Genomic DNA, 15158 nt, shown 5'->3' on the forward strand with positions numbered 1-15158 from the left:
CTCATGCAATTTGAGGTATGGGATCATGGATTGCGTTGTAGTTGTGATCAGGAGATTTTATAATTCTTGCATTGTTGTTGGTAGCCGTGTACATGGGTGGACTCCGGGCCGTTCGGTCGGTGTATTTGGGTCCGGTATTTCTGGGGCCATTTGTTGACTCTGGTCAGATTTTGTAGGTATTTCTTTGTTCTGGGCTCTGTACAGATCGTCCGGTGTCCATATCTTTTCACGTCGCTCTTCTTTGATGGTAAACGAGAAGTTTTGCTCCAGGTGTGTATAGGCTTGTGTCGAGGTAGAGCAGTGCCTCGGGTTCCCGTCTCCGGTTGATGAGCACTGTTGGTGTTTAGTTTTTTCATGTGGGGTCATGATTGAGTTCAGTTCCAGTGGGTCCAAAGAGAGGTGGGCAGTCCTGAAGGGGAGGATGGTACCATCCCGTTGTTTCTCTGTCTCTTTGAGCCGGGTCTTTTCTTGTAATTGCATCCATAATTCTCTTGCTTTTCTAGCTTTTTCTCTTCTTTTGGTCGTCAATTCCACTATATCTGTGGGGGTCTGGTTAGGCTGTGTCGGTTTGATTGGTCCAGCTATCTGAGGTTGGACAAGGGCTCTCTCGTCATCGGCAGCTCTCTTTGGCTCCACTGGTTCCTGTTCTTGCCTGTCTTTGACCATCTCTGTGTGGTGCTGATCGGCCTTTGTAATGGCCTTCTCTGGGCTGGTGGAGAGCCGTCGGGCTATCAGATCTGGAGTACAAGATGGTGATTTAGGCTGATCAGCTTCTGGGGTTGTTCTTAGTGAAGGTAGGTGTGTACCTTTGCTTTCTTGGTGCTCCTTGGGTGGGTGAGGCATGGTGTCCATTGAGGTCTCATCTGCCTTGATTAATGTCATCTCGTTGCACTTTGGGCATTCTGAAGGTTACAACTCACCTATGTCTTCCACTCCTGGTACGTTATCCATCGACCAGGATCTGTAGCGCCCGCATGTCTGCCCGGTGGATGGAGGGGTCAATGATTGGTTGAGAGTTTCTCTTATATCTAGAGCTTCTGAGTGTGTTGGACACATGCTTGTGGATTGCATCTCCTCATGTCCGGTGCGTTTTAGCGGCCCCCAATGGGTTGGGTCTATCTCGCTTCGATCATTGTTCTCTATGGTATGAGCTTGTGGTCTCTTTTTAATTTAATGGATGGGCGTTTCGCTTCTCTGTTGGTCGGCTGTGGCATTCGTGTTTACTGTCTCTTCAACAGTCATTGTGCTATTTAAAAGGGATATCACTCTTGGTGTTGCTTTTTTACTTAATGCCTGGTTTATTAAGGGTTGGTGCCCCTGTTTGGTGGATAGAGTGACCGTAGGCACCTCATTCTCTACTTTTCCCCTCCTTCGAGTCCTTAGTCCACTGCTTGAAGCCATCTGCTTCTTTGGGGTGTTAGAAATGAGTTGGTCAGACTTTACAAAAAAGAAGAAAGGATATGGATGAAGGGTACTAATGTCTCTGCCTGGGATATGACAAGACCACGTGATCTGTCTGCAGGTGCTTTAGATGTTGGTGTGGGGCGTTGGTACTCGGTTCTCATTGCGACTGTACCAGGGCTCTATCAATAAAAGTATTCCTGATTTCTTGGTCACTTTTAGGCTAAGTGGTGGTAAGCTGGCTCCTCCTTTCGTGGCACGAGGGCGATCAAAGGGTGCTGCCCCGCAGTCTCGTCCTCTTACCACTGCCCGGGGGGGGTAACTGGAGGTAGGTCTGGTGGACACATGGTGGTATTGCAAGGTATCAGGGAGGATTTGGCTCGAGATCGCCTGGGGATGAAGAGGGCTTGGGTGGTTGGTCAATGAGCCAGGGCCCTGGAGTCACATGCACCATGGACTGGGCACCCGAGTGTGGTAGGGTCCTTTTGTGCACGTTCTGGACGCTGGCGAGTCTCAGGTGTCACGTGTTCATGAGGTTAATGAGACTAAAAAAGGAAGGTGAATGAAGGGCCTTGTGTACACGTTCGGGGGCAGATGCCTTGCAGTCTCATGCACGGTAGACTAGCTGGCCCTGGGGAAAGGGCCTGCAAGGTAACTGTTTCAACAGTTATCTTACCTTTCTGTTTATTTGGCCCCAGATGGTTCATGTTGTCATGGGCTGTTGCCAGTCTCCTGCCTCCTTCCCTCAAGCCCTCGAGTCTGCTGCTAGAGACTCTACCGCCCCACTCTGCGGCCAGCTCCATGCCATTCTGGTGATTTTGTAGAGGTTTTTATTGTAGAAATCTGGGGGAGGTCCGCTTCGCTCCTTTCAACGCACACCAGACAACAGACACTCTGAAACACTCTGCTACGCTTTGCTCAGGGGGCAGGTTTTAAAGCCAGAGCAAGGTGGCTGGAGGTGTGTCTTGGTGAGCCTGGTTGCAGTAGTTGGTAGTTGTAGTCAAAATTGTAGTCCTTGACGCTCTGCCCGCCGGCCCTTTCTGCACTCTCTAATTCCAGTCTATGCATCCTCTCCCCTGAATGTCTCTGCTTTCCTGTTTGCGCAGTCTCTGATGTCTACACTCTGCAGTCTCGGCTCTCCAATAGTCATTGCCACGGTCTCCAGCTCCCAGGTCTCCGCAGTCACGTAGCTGCCAGGCTGAGCAGTCTTTCTGGTTTCTGACTAGTGCCTCGGCTTTCTCAATGGGAACCTTGCTTCTTACATTCTCCTAGGTATCAATATTTTCACTGGTACTGCACTTGTTTCACACGCTGGCTCCCAACATGTAGGCACTATGGGCGAGGTGGTTGAGGTGGGTGTTAGGGAGAATTCTCTCTTTAGGCTGAATTTCCTAACCTAGTGAGTCCCCCAGCAGCTTTGCTGGATTTCTGGAGTTTGTTTTTTTCTCCTGCCAAGAGTGAGACTCTTTTTCTCCCACTCTTGGACATGATTTATGGTGTTCCTTTGACTGTTAATGTGTTTTATGGGCTATGGGGTCCTTTACTGCATAGGGTCTCATGTGTTTTTCCTATGTGTGTTACACAGCACCCTCCGTGCAGTAATACAGGGGCGTCACAGTGACACCCCACCATAGACTCCATACCCTGGGACTGATTACTGTCTCCCAGGGCATGTAAAGTCACCATTGGCTTTACTAGTCCCAAATTATGAACAGAAACCAGTACAAACCATCATATTGTGGACGTACTGGTCGGGGCAATTCAATTGCCCCGAGGTCTGTTAGTCGAGGGGGCAAGTCTCCGTCCCCCCTGATCGAGTTGTGGCTGGTGGCAGTGGATACTACTTTTTATATTCGACCGCGAATATATCCCTAAGGGATTTTCCCATTGTTCGAGGCTACCAACTTTAATTATTTAATTCTCATAGCCTCAAACATACAGCCGGTTTAATATTTAATATTAATTCGCCTGTTGGTATTTTTTGCCAGGACTCGATTCTAAAATGGCGTTTGTGTTCTCTTCTGTGACTCCAACCCAAGTCGAGCCCTTTGTTCCACTTTTGGCGGGCTTCGCCACAGAAGCCTCCAAAAGTGGTGCCACTCTGTCTGGGTACCACAGGGGGTGTGGGAGGGGGTTTAGGCACCCTGGACTGAGTTACCTTGGTAACTCAAGTCGCACTCTTGTGTGATTGGTCCATGTTTGATTGACAGCTAGGCTGAGTGAATGGGGGTGTGCTGCATAAAAGCAGGGCTTTGGGGACTGGAACTTCAGAAGTCGCCACAGGACCTGAGAATCCGACGAGGGAGAAGCTAGGCCGACCTACCACGACGACACTACCGGTGGAGCCCTGCAGAACCGACTCACCACTTCCCGACGACAGAGAAGATCTCCCGGCTGGAGAGGCTTCTTCCCCTGACTGGTGGGCACAACCAGTTTACCTTCTTTTCTTTGCATTCCAGGACGTCTTGTGGTCGAATTGCCCGTGCCAAGCACCCCGGCAACCGGATAGCCACTTACCACTGGACCGCGAATCAAAGGGCCGCTCCTTTTACCTGAGAACTCCGCGGCTGGTTTCTTCCCTGGCAGTGCAACGGACTCCTGTCTTCCTCCCCGACGAGATCCTCTCTTCCCCCGGACGAAGCACCGGCTTGCATCCGCTGCCAGGAACAACTGCCCCCGCTGGAGTATTCTCACCACTTTAAGGTACCGTGTCCGCCAGGCCTCCCTGTCTAAAGATTGCTACAAGGTAAAAATAATCCCTTAACCTTATGGACTGGGCTGGCCGCCTTGACCTTCTAACTGGTCCCTTTCTTTGGTCCAACTCTTTTTGAACCTTTTCAAGACTTTTGTGCAGTGCAACCGTGTGACCTTGGACACATTTCGTTCTGATCCTCTTAAAGTGGATCCGGCCTACTGAACTCTTCACGGTTTTTCTTTGCCTTCCTCTCTTGTTGTGTTCTTATAAAAGTGTTGGGATCTGTTTCAATTTATACTCTGCTTTTCTCTCCCTTTTAAAACGAATTATTAGAGTGCCATCTGCGTTAAGCGCTCACTGCTGTCTGAAAATAAGTGGGGCTTTACTAAAGAATTGTCTAATATTCTTTTAAGGGAATGTATATCTTTTAGTGACCGTGTTTTTGAATTGCTTACTATTAGTGCCTGTGTGTTTTTCTAGATGTGGTTTTAAATAAACAATTATATCTCTTTTACACCAAGCTCTGGTCAGTGTTTACTTGCTCTACTGTGCTCTTCTGACCTATTGTGAATACTCTGTATACTGCCTAACTCTTCTTGAGGGAAGTCTGACTGATCAGCCACAGCTACTAAGTGAATCTGTGTGGTACGGACTGCTACCAAGTGGGTTTACTGCCAAACACCTGCAGTCTTAAATCTTTTGCAGAGGTCCCAGAGGGAACTGCACAGGTTTCTGCCTAACAGTGGGGGTACTTGACTCCTTCTATACACTCCCCCCATGGCCGATTCATCAACCACTCTCCCATCATTCTTCACATCTAGATATCCTTGTCTGATGAAATGCTTCTTAGGGATCCATATCTTTATGACTCCCTTCAGGCATCCAGCTGATTTCACATGCTCATCCTTGTTCCAAGTCATGAGTATGCACTGTCCACTTGGACTGCAATAGATCCATCTTCCCACATATTTCTTATGGTTCTTTGGATACAGGAATGTTGTTCCCTCAGATGCATGGATATTGGCCTTCACAAAGTCTCTGATCTCTTCATCTGTCAGATCTCTGGCCTTCCATCCTGATGTTCATCCCTATAGCTTCTTGCACTGTGTGATTATTATCTTGATCACACAGAATCCCAGCAACACTAACACGATCAGGGCTCCAAGGAACTTGAACATTTCTGCCATCCATTGTGGAACCCTAGAAAAGAGCGATCCAAACCAGCTGCCATCAGCAATGTCTTCTACTTCGTCTAACATCTGGACGTGTAGTTTAATCTGCATTTCTATAGCCTTGTGAAGGTTCCATTTTAATCATCGTGAGAAGGTATGAATGTACAACATAATTCTCCAATTTTTGCACAAACACCTCCATCCATAGCTGTGAGTCATGGCCAAGACGTATCTATTCCGAAGACTCATCAGGCGTATGAGTCTCATCTCTTCTCTGATAGTATTGAATCCTTTTATGGTTGTGTTGATTGTCTGCAGCAATTCCCATCTGGTAATCGGCAGCCATTTGGTGTTTACACCAACCTGTATACTTGGCATAAAGATCAATGTGAAGACTGACGAAGTCTGGCTGAACAGTCTGTGCTCATAAGGAATGGCATCTAACGCTTCTATTGATTTCGCTGAGTTCTCTCTCTTCATTCTTTTTATCAGCTCCACAGATCTCTTCTTCCTCGGGTGTACATCTGCTTTTGGGAAACTGTCAAGATTCAAGTCGCTTTTAGGAATCTCTAATGCTGGAACATGAACATTCACCAGTGAACATCGTCCTCCCCAATCCTTGGGTCCACAAGCCCAATAGTGATCCATGATCACTGCTGTTCCAAGTTTCATTCCTGGTACATCAAAGATACGACCACAGTTCTTATTCTCTCTGACCTTTCTTGTGCCATTGTTTCTGAAAAACAGCTTTAAACGTTCCAAAGGCACCATCTGCAAGCGTCCTCCTTTGTCTTCGACCCAAGTCAGTAGCTTAGCAAATCTCGGCCATAATGGTTTACATCCATTCTGTACGATGTCAATGGCTGGCTTGTAATGACCAATGACTACCCAGACTCTGCAGATAACTACTCCTTCTTCCTAACCATCTGGTGATAGCACAGATCCCCAAATCTGCATCTGGCTCTGTTCTTCATCTGCAAATTTATTCTGTAAATTTTCCTGTATCCTCAAGTTTTATGTTTGCTTCTCGTCTAATCTCAGTTCCTTTCACTCCAGGCTTTTCATATCTGATCACAAGATTCTTAGTCTGTGCTTTATTTCTTGTCTATGTGTCTTGCGCATAGTCATTTTCATCTGCCCATTCAGAGTCTCAATTGAGATATGCCTCTCGGCCCATGAACTGGCCTCTTGTTCTGCAGAGTGCTACGTCTGCCAGACAATGTGCTCTCTGAACGTTTATGTCAATAGCTATGAAGATCTTAGACTTCCCCATACTATAAGGCAGGAGTGCACACACAAAGCATTCCTCCTTCAAAGTCTCCTTCCCACTTCCTTCATGTGCTGATACCAAATGTCATTCCCCAAATGTGCTGTACTGTCCAGATAATCATTTAGCTCATGATCATCTTCTCTAGCATTTCTCTTGCTTTTCTCCCAAGCTTCTTTGGTCATCTCATCCAGTATATTAGCATGGTTTCTTCTTACTGGACCAATCATAGAGATACTCATCAATGAACTGGGTGTATTTACATGTGCTACCTGTGTAGGAGAAAGTTCTAGAAGTTTTGTCCTATCCAATTGTCTTTTTCTAGCAGCAGCAAATGATGGCCATAGAGAATCTACTATAACCTTAATGCGTGACCTCCCTCCAAAAGGTAACCTTGGCTCATTTATCATAGGAACAGGTGCTCTTGTGTGTATTTCTAAAGTAGGAAAAATCACATAAGGTTTCAACCGCCTAGTAGTTGCCACATCGGTACCCTTCTCTTGCACAGGAGGATACACAGGAATCTTTACTTCATGTGTCTCCACATAATAAGCCATGCATGCTGTAAGTGAGAGTAATACTATTATAAGAACAATGCAAGTGTAGATAACACAGAGGTAAGACCACTGGCAGTAAGAACTTTTTGCACATCGTGGATGCCTCTCATGCTGCACATCGTGGACGTCTCTCGTGATCTGCCATGATGAAGCTGCTACTGATGCTGCCCATCTTTACTTTTAGGGAAGGAAAAAATAATCTATAATGGGGCAACATCATGCACGATTTCTGGAATCTGCTGAGCCGGCTGAAAACTTTCCTTAATCAGCTTCAGCTAGCTGATTTATCCGATGATGAACACAAATTCCCAATGGATGCCACGAATTGGCCTATCACCAGACGACATGATGATTTTCTTTCAGCATGAAACAAAAGCTCTCAACAGGCTTCTGGATTTTCTTCCTTGAAAGTCTCATTCAGTTCTCAGTGTCCTCTCGGACTATCCATTCACTTGGATAATGATGTCTCTCAATATTTCATTAAGCACTGCATTGTTTCTCGGATCTCTCAGGAAAGTTCGGATATTGGCCTGTCTCCCAACAAGATGTGGACATTCCTCTATCAAATAATAGAAAGCAAAACTGACCAGTCTGTATGCATTATGCGGTGACAGGGGCATCTGTGTTTCCCACACTGAACTCAGGAAGCTGAAGGATCTGCTCAATTATGACTGCAAGCAATCTTCTCACAATTGGACCATTCTTAGGATCTGGCAAAAAAAGATGAATGTCAGTAGTTCTCCCCACCAGCGCTGGATAAGCGTGCAAGATGAACACGAAAACAGCAAGAATAATCTGTGAAATGTTGTCATTGGGCACCACCATAGGTACCTCAGAAAGGATAATCAGTAAGAAAGGAATCACGGTACTGCTCCCTTTTCCAGTCATCAAACAGAAACTCCAAGTCTTGCATACGCTTCTTTACAATCAAGACTTAAACATGTCTCAGTCCAATGTCAATAAACTCCAATAGCTCAAGAACCACTATCTTCCCTTAACTCCTTTTTTAGTAACTAAAAAGAGTGTCCCGAAATAAGCCACAGTCCAATGAAAACTTTATCGTTATTCAACAGCTTCTGGGTCCTTTTTCCTCACCATAGATCTAGTCTGCATGTGCTGTGGTTCTTCCCTGATGCTTGCTTCCGATGGGTGTGGGTGTGCTGAGGATTCTACAATATAGAATTATACGTCACTAAAGAATATCCATGTGCGTTTGCCTCGCACCTTAACTGCAGATGGTGTAGTGTCTTTTACTAAGAAGGGGCATTTGAAAAGAAGTCCCACCTTCTATCAAAGTGTGCAAATTATGACTATCTCCGGTAAAAATTTTGGAAATAAAAAGCTGATCATCTCCAGTTGTTGTAGCATCTCCTTCTGAATTCTGTGCTGCTCCACACCCTTGCTGCTTAAGCTAATCTGAAATGACAGAGATACTTGAAGTCATACAATTACGTAGCTCCTTTCCTAACAATTCTACTGTTGGCTAGGCATCACTTCTAATACTAGATGGAGGTCTGAGGGGGGTTCTCATTCGCCTCCTTGTCATTCTTTTATAAAACAAAATGGTGTTCTGAATCTGGCTGATTTTGTAACATACACAATGCCAGTGATAGGCAATGCACCCATCTTTTCTTCAGGGTCACTTCCAATTCAACTTCTCTCTTTAAGCAAGCTGTCGGGTCCTTTCACAGACCCTGTCTGCCTTGTTATGTCAATGAAAACGTGTGCTTTCAGCAACACACAGACTTTTTTCAACACAAAAATAAGGGTCATTAACCAGTTGCAATAATTCCCATATTCTCTATCTTGAAAATAGTTTTCATACTAAACATTTTGCTGCACTGGTGGCGTCTGGGTGTGTACGCAGTCTAGTTTTAATCCACCTTAAAAAGGGTCATACTACTATAATCATATATCTGTATTCATTTCAGACCTGCAGCATGTTGATTTTTTGTCAATATGCAAATACTAAAAGAGACCATTTGGTCTTGGAATAGCTTCTTTAATTATGCGCAAGGTGTGCCTAACAGTAAACTTTTAACAAACGGCACATTTTACTATACAAAATGCAACATATTCTACTATTATGTGGACCGAACCAATCCTCCGTACTCGCTGCAGCCAGGTTCTCTCTAATAAGGTGCGCAGGTTAGTGTAGCTGTTCCGTCACCACCCTTAATAAGGCTGCAAATATCACTGATTTATCAATGCTGTATTGTCACCACAATGCTTTAGAGGGGTTAATAGAACATCCTCCCACCCCCCGTATCCACAAGTCTTTCTTATCTTGGGGCACTTCCCTTTAATCTCTCCTCATTAAGTTCTAAACAAAAAATAATTACAACAGTCTAATCACATTCATCATTATTAAAATAATTTAATTAATTTCAATCATATCAAATCATATAATCTCTTCTACACATACAACATGTTTTTACTCCCTTGTCTACTTTTTCAATTTCTACATACAATAATATCTGCTCTTTTGGTGTGGGCTGCACATTCTAACTACCATAATGGCTACTGGAAGTTTGTAGTGCTTCAACAAGCCTATCCAATAAGACTGTGTATTGCACCAGAGTGCTGTCCGCTCTGAGGTAGTCCCTCTTTTTCCAACGTGCTAGTCCTGTGTACACTGTTGACGTCACAAGGCGGAGTCACTGAACACTGTTACTTCCTGGTCTGCATGATTCTCGAGCATGACAGTCAGCGCCACTGATTCTGCAGCTTGTGCTGAAAAATGAGACAATAGGTGTGCACTTACCAGTACTTCAAGCCCTCCATTAGCTGTGTGCTTTACCACAGCGGCACCTGTATATTTGTGTCCATTATTTTAATCGATTCTTAGAATGACTGTTAATAACAAGAATCTCCCCAACTACCAATGCATCTTCCTTCACCCTTGGGAGCTCATCATAGAACTCCTCATAGTTTGAAAAATCATGTGCATGCTCACCCTCAGCCAGTGGTTCTTATACAAACATGGCAGGATTCACTATTCTGCATCTGACTATTTTAGTTGCTGGATTCGATATGACCACCTCATAGGCAAAAGCCCTTTGAGACATCAACATTCCTTTATGTTTCTCCAGAATGATAATGCATACTTATCAAACAACGTAATAGAGCATCCCTTTATTATCCTCACAGCCTTTTTTACCAGTGACCACGGTGGCTGCCAGCTTAAGCCTATATAAGCAACTGCTATGTTAAAAACGACTTGCTACACTGTCTGTGCTTGTCTATTCCACTGCCACTGTTTGATTCTGAGCAAACCCACCTCCATTCTGCTGCAAATATGCATGCAGGTTTAAAGTCATCCCTTTCAAAATTGGTTGTTCTGCACAAATCCTTACCTTTTACACATATAAACAAAATAATTTGTCATACCATATGTCCAACATATAATCAAAGGTCTTCCCATCTATCCTCCCTGCATACCTTGATTATCATTCTATAAGCGCTCCTAAATGTTCTGGAAGCCCCTATCCTGAAAGCCTCCCTTTCCCCATGGTGCAAATCCACTGTTTTGCTTTGATCGACCTGCCTTTGGCTCTTCATCTACGGCATATTAGTTGTTTGCTATAACCCTGACCCATCTCCACTAGCCTTTATTGCCCCTTCAATGGCATACTTGGAGAGTTTTTCTGCACTAACCGTGTCTCTTCGCCTTTCCTAATATTGTCTTTCTTTCAATTATTTTCTTGCAAAAACCTGCAATAATGCGCAGTGGTCAGCTAAATCTCCGACCACAGTATTGCTTCTTTGCCTGTCAATTTCTTGAGCGACTTCTGTACCTTGTCAGGCAGTTCCTAGCACTAATATAGCTCCTATATCTGATGTGTCCAGATACAGCACTCTAAGTGCTTTCCAACCCATAATTTTTTTGTATAAAATGTTGCTCCATTGTGAGCTGTGCTTTATCATGGTAATATCAGAATATACTGCTTGGACCAAACGTCATTAGCTCTTTCCCCAAGGATAGCATTCAGGAGACCCTTAATGTTCCCTAAAGATAGCATATTACTCCTATCATTTTTCTTAATTCATGTATCCATTTTTCCAGCACCAGAATTTAAACTCAAAAGTGTGCACCTTAAATGTACATATTAAAGTCTGGCCCCTTCCTTTTCTAACAGAAGAAACTGTGAATTATCAAACTCGCATTCGTCACCCCTCATTTGTCTATCAGTGTCAGAGACACTGGTTCCGCACCGCCTTCTACCTGGCAATGACCTTAGCCTGCTCATATATTGTGGCAAGTCCCACCACTGACCATGGGACTACTTTTTATGGCGATTTAGCCACGTCACTAATTCTGACGCTCGAAATATAAGGAGGCCTAAATCCGACCATCTTACTTTCTTACCCATTGAAATACATCCTTCAGGGCTACATGTGTTACCTTCCTCCTCATGAATAGGTTCTCTATTCTCGTCTGACATATCCTGTCCCTAGTTTGCATGATTTCTCTCTTCATCATCTCCATTTAGAGTCAGTCTATTTTAAAGACAGCTCCTTGGGTTTTAACACTGCATAAAGCTCCTTTTATGTCGTACAGCTGTGTACTCTTGAGTTGATCCTTTTTACCCTTTGCCTCACTTCCTCAATACTTTTTACCATCGAGCTTGAGCAAAATCTGACCAACCATCCATTTGTTCTGTATAAGCGCTAACTCATCAGCCTTATCGTTTTTTCTCCATCCAATCCCTTAGGTCCCATCCTATATCTCTGGATATACTTGGTAGTTTGCTTCTCACCTTGTCGCGTCTCTCCTTGTCCCTTGGTACCTTTAGAGATTACATCTCTCTCTGTATTTTACTCGTTGCTGCTTTGTGCAGGTGACTTATATGCCGGGTCACTATACCCTATTGCTACCTTGAGCTCCCTTAATGGGTACATCCCATCATTCTTCTTACTATCGCCATCTGCTTCAGGGGCAGCAGGTGGAGCGGAAGGCTCCTCACCCCCCTCTGTGCGTACATTAAGTACTCAAATCTACAGGAGGCATATGAATCCATTGGTTTAAAATATATTCTTTACCCCTGAACGGTCATAAAATCTCTAAAATAGAAAAATGGTCTGATATTGCTGTAATTCTCCAATCGCTTTCTACAATCTCTGACGAAAGAAGAAAAAAACAGTTAAAGGAAAATATGATAACGCCAAGTATGCCAGACACATGCTGGAGGGAATGTGGCATGAAGGGGGGATCGGCTACACGTCTGGTGGTCCTGTCCCAAACTTCAACCCTTCTGGGATGAGGTCAAGTGTAGCATGCAAACAATGTTTGAGGGCCGGGTAGAGAGATCTGTAGGGGAACGTCTGTTGTGAATGGCAGAACAGGACAAAAGACAGTGGCCAAAACATAAAAGAAAAGCATATTATATCATTCAGATTGCTGCCTTACTTGCTGTATTGCAGAAATGGAAAACCAGAGACCCCTGCACATCAAGGAATGGTTCTATAAACTATGGAGGTTTGTCTCCTTAGAATGGGTCACTTATGCAATCCAGGGGGAAAGGACAAAATAGAATGGGCATCAATCCTGGACTTCCTCAATGGAGAATATTCCGAACAATTCTGTCCATACAACATTTGGATACTGGATATATCCTGAAGCCCACAAATTCTGACATTATCACACGGGTATGGGGAAGGAGGGATGAGGGGGGAGATGCAAATTATGGGTGGTTTCAAGTTATACTATATCTGAAAAGCCAATTTAAAAAAGTGTGTATAATATATATATATATATATATATATATATATATATATATATATATTCTTCCAGAATGTGATTTGTAATGCAGCCACTATGCTTAACCAACTGTATTCCAGTGGTTCAATTTGCAGTTAATAATTTCATGAGGAATGCACATACAATGTTTGCTCCCTAATTTGACCTGTGGCACAATTGCATTTATTCTGTAGAGGGCTTTGATTCATGTAGTATTTTTCTATTGTTTGATGTTTTCCCTTTTCTGTAAATGTATGTTTTCATTTTGTTTTGATCAGTGCTATATATTATATTGGCAAGCATTTTTTATGTTCAAAAAGATGACTTTACTATTACAGTCTGTTTCTTTATAAAATAGGAAACATACTTACAAGGCAAGATGCAACTCTAAATGAGGATTTTTAAGACGTCACCGAAGCTGTTGGGAAAGTGTCTGTCTCGGTTTCCTCTTCTGACCTAGTTTAATGCAGTGACAAATGGACTATGGTCAGCATTCGCCTGTATCACTATTTCTCCAAGTTAATATATAAAATCAACATATCAACAGAATTTGAGAAGCAGCCTGCACATGTCAAATTTTACTTGTAGTGTTTATGGCTGGTCTACAAATTAGTTTCTGCTGCAGAATCAATGTTTACCCCCATTTTACCATGACATGTTTTTTTCTTCTTTCATCAGAGATTGTAGAAAGCGATTGGCGAATTACAGCAATATCAGACCATTGTTCTATTTTAGAGATTTTATGGCATCCGTGAAATGTTTAATGTATAATTGCAGTAACAAGCAAATAATACATGTGCTGTGTATCCTATTTCCAATAAAGTGTTCTTCATTTAGTTAAGATTACCAATCTCATTGACCCACCCCTCACTAAACTCACAGGCAATCCTAAATGTGGGCAGTATGGACCGTAATACCACATTGGAACGTGTTCTGATATCAATGGGTGATCAAGGCCTCCTCCAGAAGGATTCTAACGCTTGTATACCAGACATCAATAGCAAAACAATAACTTGCCGTTTTGACTACATGGAAAATAGTTTATGGATTGGGGTGCCGAGCAGAATAGAATTGTGTGCACAACGATGTCTATTCCTAAAGCCTATATTTCCAGAAGGAGTGCATCTTTGGACAACCACATAATAAGTAACACTTTGAGACCTGTTAACCGAAATTCCTTCAACAACAGGAGGTAGTTTAGGGTCCATCAAATTTGTTTGTTTGTATACCAGCAGAACAAAATTTTGTAGTCAATTTCTTTAGCTGGACACTTCTGTTAGAAGTTGCCATTCTCCTCTAAATCACGTATCACTCCCTTTTTGCCTGGCGTTTCCCTATTTCTCGCAGCCAATCCTTCATATATGACCACTGCAGTAGACTGACACGAGCCTAATTAAGGATTGAATGTAGGTCACTGGTGACTCTCTAATTGCTTTCCACATACAAATTCACCATTCAAATAGAGTGGGTTGTCTAGGGAAATATTTGCTAATTTCTATACTTGGCATAGCGGGGCACGCAGCCCCTGCGATGTGGGTGGCCCTGCTGCCACATGTCCTGGGGGGTGGGCACAAGGGCTTCGAACTTCAGACTTCAAAAAGAATGTGTTTCTTTTTGAAGTCACTCTGACTTTAAAAAGAAATTATTTCTGTTACGGTTCAGTCCTCTAATAGAAATAATGTATAAAGGCAGAGTGACTTGATATGTGATGTGGTATTTACAACGCACCTGTACACAAGTGTTTCTAGCCGCGACAAGACAAGGAGGGGGGAAACAAAAGGAGGACAACATAACGATCTTACTAGGCCTTGTGCCATTCAGATCGCGCAAATGCGGGGAAGGGGAAAAGGGAGAAGTGCCAGGGGAGGGGGAAGTCCAGTTAACTTACAAGTGCAGCCACCAGGTGGCTAATTAGTGCAGAGAGAAGGAACAGGACAAGCAGGAGCCTGGTCCAGAGTTCAGAGGATGACCAGTGCACACAGCAGTCAGATGGATCAGCAAGTGAGAGGAAAAGAGAAAGCCGAAGTGAAAAGGAAGGTCTTGAGTTGCTTCCGGAACTGGAGGTGGTTCTGCTCGAGTTTGAGAGAGAAAGGGAGGCTGTTCCAGAGGGAGGCCCCAGCCGAGGCGATGGATCTGCCCCCAACTCTCTGCTTGGAGAAGCGTCTGACTCTCACAGAGTTGGAGGTGGATGAGCGGAAGGAGCGGATGCAGAGGGTCTTGAACTTGATCCTTGCAGCCACAGGAGCAGTTAAGAGATTTCAGAGCTGGAGAGATACGATCCCTGGGCTTGAGGCCAAGGACAAGTCTTGCAGTCCTGTTCTGGATA

The 15158-nt window shown here is 43.9% G+C and overlaps 1 protein-coding gene across 1 annotated transcript in view; it reads right to left on the reverse strand.

Annotated features, from left to right (window-relative positions):
• LOC138491245 (disintegrin and metalloproteinase domain-containing protein 9-like) overlaps positions 1–15158 on the reverse strand; it is a 2911326-nt gene that overhangs the window by 26986 nt on the left and 2869182 nt on the right. Inside the window, exon 20 of the mRNA XM_069617655.1 lies at positions 13204–13288. Coding sequence (XP_069473756.1) covers positions 13234–13288 — 55 coding nt within the window. The 3' untranslated portion in view covers positions 13204–13233. The remainder of the gene's footprint in view (positions 1–13203; positions 13289–15158) is intronic.

This window comes from Ambystoma mexicanum, chromosome 10 (genome assembly GCF_040938575.1).
Source record: "Ambystoma mexicanum isolate Mex_15411 chromosome 10, UKY_AmexF1_1, whole genome shotgun sequence".
NCBI classification, from domain to species: Eukaryota; Metazoa; Chordata; class Amphibia; order Caudata; family Ambystomatidae; genus Ambystoma; species Ambystoma mexicanum.